Below are 6,190 nucleotides of genomic sequence, written 5' to 3' on the forward strand. Positions count from 1 at the left end.
AGATATTATAATACTAGCTGACCCGGCAAACGTTGTTTTGCCATATAAAGTATAATTCACGCGATAGTTTTATAAGTAATAAAATATTGCCTATATTATAGCCTGTACATCATTTTGTTCTATTGTCAATAGTTTTTGCAGCGCACGCAAAAATAGGTTTTCGATTTTACACCTTGTGTTACAAAGTAGCAATTTTATTACGGATCCCTAATTTTGAAAAAAAAAACATAGCCTATAGCCTTCCTCGATAAATGGACTACCCAACACTGAAAGAATCATTCAAATCGGACCAGTAGTACCAGAGATTAGCGCGTTCAAACAAACAAACAAACACTGCAGCTTTATAATAAAGGGTGTCCAGCGGAAAATTTTGTTTTTTAAACTTAAATAAAAAACATATTATTAAACTCAAAATATTTATTATATTTTTAAAACAAAGCACGTTTCTGCGGATTTTATTTTTTAAAAATAATGTCCTCCAAGTGACGTCCATTTCGCGTAACACACTCTTGTAAGCGAACCCTCATATTGGCGAATACGCGCGAACACAGTGCTTGGGGGATTGCATCAATTTCACGCCGGATATTTTCTTGTAGGGCAGATATGGTGCGGGGATTATTACAGTAAACTTTGGACTTGAGGTATCCCCACAAGAAAAAATCACAGGGCGTCAAGTCAGGCGATCGTGGTGGCCAGGCTATGTCTCCGTACTTGCTTATTAATTTTCCAGGGAAAATGTCCCTTAACTTCGACATGGACACCCTGGAAGTGTGCGGGGTTGCCCCATCTTGCTGGAAATGTGTCCTATTGTTGCGTCCTGGAAAAACTTGCAATTGCGGCACTAAAAACTCATCAATCATGCGGCAGTATACAGAGGTATCCACAGTTTCCCCCTGATTAAAAAAATACGGTCCGATTATTCCTTGAGCTGAGATGGCGCACCATACTGTGGTTTTCGGGCAGTGCAAACTTTTCTGATGACGTTCTCTTGGGTTGTTGGGATTCCAGTAACGCATATTTTGCTTGTTTACGTAACCCCCGATGTGAAAATGTGCCTCATCGCTGAACAATATGTTTCCAAGTGTTCTGGGGGTTCGAAATCGTTGCAAAGCCGTTCTGGCGTACCTTTCTCTTGAAACATAATCGTTCTCATTCAATTTTTGGACAATTTGCATTTTATAGGGATGAAGCTTTAGTTTTTTTTTCAAAATCGTATGCACAGTTGACTTCTTAATGCCTGTAGAGGCGGCAATCTTTCTTACTGATTTCCTTGGATTTCTAAGAATTTCTTGACGCACCTGTGCCACTCGTTCTGGTGTTGCTGCCGACGTAGACGGTCCTGGTGGCGGCCTATTGATCATTGTCCCTTCTTCTCGAAATCTTTGCACCCACGTTCTGATAAGCTGCGTACTCGGACCATCGCTTAATCGCCGAATGTTGTAATGCAAACAAAAAGCACGACGCGCTCGAATAGGCGAATTGCCGTTCAACAAATATTGTTCCACCGCATACGCGCGGTGCGCGCCCGACCAATGACTCATGGCGACTGACAAATCCGCAGAAACGTCGCTTCTAACGTCACCCCCTCCGCAGCCCTAACCCCGCTAACAAATGAGTAACGTTTATTTAAAGTTGAAAAATTCCCGCTGGACACCCTTTATTAGTATAGATATAAAAGGGGGCAAACGGGCAAGAGGCTCAAGTGATAGGAAGTCGTGAGGCAACCGCTCATGGTGTCTAGAGATGCGTTGCCGGTCTTTAAGGTGGGAGTTCGGTCTACTCTTGAAAGACCCTAACGGCTGTTCTCAATATACTATCTACAGATAGAGATAAATTACTACCTTCTACTGTCAGTAATAAGCTGTCAATAATCTGAAGCTGTCCCAATATACCCGATAAGTCATTCTTATCGCCTCATATTGGAACGCGTGAATTGCAGTTCCCATACAAACTTCTATCACTGGTATACTATACGTTGTCCTATTGACAGACAGCGTGTACGGATAGGGTGAGTTACCGTCGATAAGTTTATTGGGACAGAAAAGTCACCGGTAACCGGTAACCTTATCCGTACACGCAGTCTATCAATGGGACGATGTTTAGCATACCAGCGATAGAAGTTTGAATGGAAATATCAATTCACGCGTCCCAATACAAGGCGATAAGAATGACTTATCGGGGATATTATTGACAGCTGACTACTGAAGGTAGTAATTTATCTCTCTCTGTAGATAGTATATTGAGAACGGCCGTAAGTGACCCTATTTTTACTATATTTAGTTATAATGTTATTTTTGTCGTAGATATTTGTTCCTGAACGCAATAGCGAACCAGCTGCGCTATCCAAACAGTCACACGCACTACTTCAGCTGCTGCCTCCTGTACCTGTTCGCCGAAGCCAACTCCGAGGCAGTACAGGAACAGATCACCAGGATGCTTCTGGAGAGGCTGATCGTGAACAGACCACATCCGTGGGGCCTGCTCATCACGTTCATAGAACTCATCAAGAATCCCGCGTACAAGTTTTGGTCACACGAGTTCGTGCATTGCGCGCCGGAGATTGAAAAGTAAGTTTTTGTTTTATTTTTTTATATGAAGATAAGGAATGAGACGAGCAGGACGTTCAGCTGATGGTAATTGATACAACCTGCCCATTACAATGCATTGTCGCTCAGGATTCTTGAAAAATCAAAAATTCTGAGCGGCACTACAATAATTGCGCTCGTCACCTTGAGACATGAGATGTTAAGTCTCATTTGCGTGAAGCAGTAATGTTTACACATTACACTTCACAGCAGAAATTGGCGCCGTTGTGGTACCCATAAACTAGCTGGCATCCTGTGCAAAGCAGCCTCCCACTGGTAAAATATTTAGTTCATCATTATTGTATCATAACCGCGCGATACCATGGGAACGATCCGCCATGTTAGGCTGAAATCTATAGAGTTTACTCAGACTTTACTTAAGTAAAACTTGGCTGAATTCAAGATTAGCGCAATCTTTGATTTGGTAGTTATAGTCATTTGACAGCTGAGATTATGCTGAGCTTAAGATAAGCTTCTTTTTACATGAATTAATTAAGTAAATTTAAATGTTTTATTAAAAAATGGCTGTCGTAAATCCTACTACTCCACAGCTGAATATCTTACTGATTATTTTATTGCAATAGAAATAACAGTACAATATTGTATATTTCATTAAAAAGAGCTCAAAAAAAAAGAATGCTGGGAGAGTTTCTTGCGCCGCTTCTTCTCCTTCAGAGCGCCATTTGTTTCCGAAGCGATAGTAGTATCTAGTATCTATTTTTGATGCATCAATTTACATAAATTGTACCTAGTTGTAATGATTTGTAAAACGATGAATCCGTATATGTTGATTTAAATGAGTTTCTTGCCACTTCTTCTCATCATAGTGTCGGTAAATACAATATGAATAATAATGTTTTTACATTCAAAAGTGTCATTTCCTTGACCAACATGAATAATGTGATTTTGATTGTATTCCATATAACCATACCAGGGGCTGGGGCTTCTACTAAATACAATATTGTTTGTAGACTGTTCGCGTCAGTGGCTCGCTCCTGTATCGCTGAGAAGCCAGCGACCATCGCCCCGATAGGAGCCGCTGCGAGCACCAGCGCTGCACAGACGGACTTGGTGGAGTAATTTAAAGCATTTTTGGAGTCGTATTTTCGATTCAAACACCACCAGGTGCTTCCCGTGATAAGGTGAGTTGAAATTATATAATAATACAACCAATAGCGCAAATATGGTTTTACAATCAAAAACATGTCCCAAATTTATTTTATGCTTATAGTAAACCACCGAAAAGTGTTCCAAATTTATTATAAGGTTATATTGAATTACAAAAAGAATTTAAGATTTATTCAATCGATAATCGCAAAAATGCTTCAATATTTTAAAATTCGCGGAATTTTATAATAATAATCGACGCCATGTTGTTTTTTGTATTGTCATAACGTTACGTTACGCCACGAGTTATTACGCAATATCCCGCTATATTCCTTCTGTATGTTGACGGTAGCAAGTGAATTCTACAACAGCTGACATGATCTTAATCAGTAGAGAGACCATTAGTTGGAAAGAAATCGCACGAAACGTATTTGAATAGGTTCAATATATTCACAAAAGTGAGATAAAGCTCACACAGTTTAGATTCTATATTTGACACGACTGACTCCTAACATAAAATGCACAATATATATTTACTGTTTTACTGACTTAATTTTTGGAGGAAAACAACTGCATCCCAAAAGTGAGGGGTGGAATTGGACGATGAATCAGACAATATTGGAAGGGTTTTTCAAAATAAAAAATATTAATGATGGAGATAATTTTTTGTTCAAAGACTGTTGAAAAATTAGAACTTAAAATTGTAAAATTTAACCTCTTAATTTCATCCGATTTCAGCTGAAGAGATTATTGCGGCGACGCCGATGTTTTACGTCATTATATTTATAGATGTACCCATAGCACGTCTCGTTAAGAAAATTTCTGTCTACCGTCAAATATCTAAGACGAAGCCGCCATACGGCGCTGCATTGTAACCCTATTTTAAACATATAATTCATTGTAATTAATTTACTTTGTTATATTAAAATTTTATAAACTTATAATGGCCCGAGCTTACTGTCCTATTTTGTATATATTTTAAATTGTAAGTTTGTCATTTTAGACATTTTATAACTAACAAACAACCTATTGATATAACACTAACACCGTATATTAGATGCATCTATTGCTGAATAGTATTAGTAGTACCCCTAATGTATACTCTTTTACTACCAACCCAACATAAATTATCTTATAATCCTGTAAGTAATACCTAAAAGCAGAATTACATGGCGACTTTTAAAATAAACGCACGGGCATATCTACTTAACCGTAACCATGAATGAAATAAATTTAAAAATAAAAATATTTAATTCGTCTACATAAATCAATTTTCCATTTAATATCATTACGGAACAGCCTGTAAGTTATATGTAACGTAGTCTCACTGCTTAGTACTGTGTCATATGATCTCCACGCACCGCGTCATTGTTGCCTACTTGCCCCACGCTGAGCCGTAACCGTTCAGAACTCTTGGTAAGTAGCGTCCACATGAGTTGATTAAAATTTTGTTTTATAAATGTATAATTTGTTTGTTTGAAAATATTAATTATTAACTTCAATTTTTAGTTTTATTATGATAACAGTTTAGTAGCCCTACCTACCTACTTGTGTGTTTATTTAATGTCGCCATAGAAGTACCATATTGTATGTATAAATATATATATAATCTCACGACTATCTCATATCTTCCAAAGTTTAAATTTAGTATATAAGATGAATGTTTATAACTATAAGATAAATGTAGCTCATGTACTATTAAGACACAATTTGTGTGTAGGTTAAGACGTGTGTTTGATGTTTTGCGATTTTTATTGAACGCTTTAGTGGTTATTTTATGTTTAAATTATTTAGTGATCAAGCAAAGTAGAAACCTTAGATAATTTATATGTCTATATAGACTGTGACAGCTGCAAACACGGGGAAAAATTGCGGCGAACAGTTATCCTCTATTTTCAGCAAACCCCGCACACTAAAACAAATGACGTATTGTTAGTGTAAAACGTAGCTGTCATGCACACGCCTGTGCAATGTATGACGTGGCCTGTCGACATACGTTGTCTAACAGCTAGACTCTGTCTATACATATAAATTATCTATGGTAGAAATATTATTTTGAAATTATACATAGGCGCTTACGTAACATTTAAAAATTTGTTGATAATCCAGTGTTCGGTATTATCAAGAATGTTCTTTTTAAATGTAACACTCAATTCTGTAATAAAATAATAATACCACAACGATTGTTAAATCAGGTTCATTTTTGCTGATCATACTTTTACAAATAAATGTATTTTAGTAAAATGATGTTTTATTTTCCCTAAACTTTGTGTACCAGTGCGTACAAGTGGTCATGTTATTACTAATACACATTCTTTTACAGGTTTCGTAATAGGTTCATATTTATAGACAAGCCAAACGCTCAGTTATACCGGAATTGTGTTAGGTGTGAATAGCGTTAAAGGAAACAAAATGAGTATGTAACTTCAATTAGGTATAATGGATGTTTTTTAATAATAATGAAATTATTATACATAATCATCTAACTTCATATCTGA

At 37.0% G+C, this 6,190-nt stretch overlaps 1 protein-coding gene across 1 annotated transcript in view; it reads left to right on the forward strand.

Annotated features, from left to right (window-relative positions):
- Positions 1–5,936, forward strand: part of LOC126971146 (CCR4-NOT transcription complex subunit 1-like) — a 39,644-nt gene extending 33,708 nt beyond the window's left edge. The window contains exons 13-15 of the mRNA XM_050817296.1: positions 2,304–2,567; positions 3,557–3,727; positions 4,431–5,936. Of these exons, the coding sequence (XP_050673253.1) occupies positions 2,304–2,567; positions 3,557–3,665 (373 nt within the window). The 3' untranslated portion in view covers positions 3,666–3,727; positions 4,431–5,936. The remainder of the gene's footprint in view (positions 1–2,303; positions 2,568–3,556; positions 3,728–4,430) is intronic.
- Positions 5,937–6,190: the final 254 nt, after the last annotated feature.

The sequence above is a fragment of the Leptidea sinapis genome, chromosome 23, assembly GCF_905404315.1.
Source record: "Leptidea sinapis chromosome 23, ilLepSina1.1, whole genome shotgun sequence".
In the NCBI taxonomy this organism is placed as follows: domain Eukaryota; kingdom Metazoa; phylum Arthropoda; class Insecta; order Lepidoptera; family Pieridae; genus Leptidea; species Leptidea sinapis.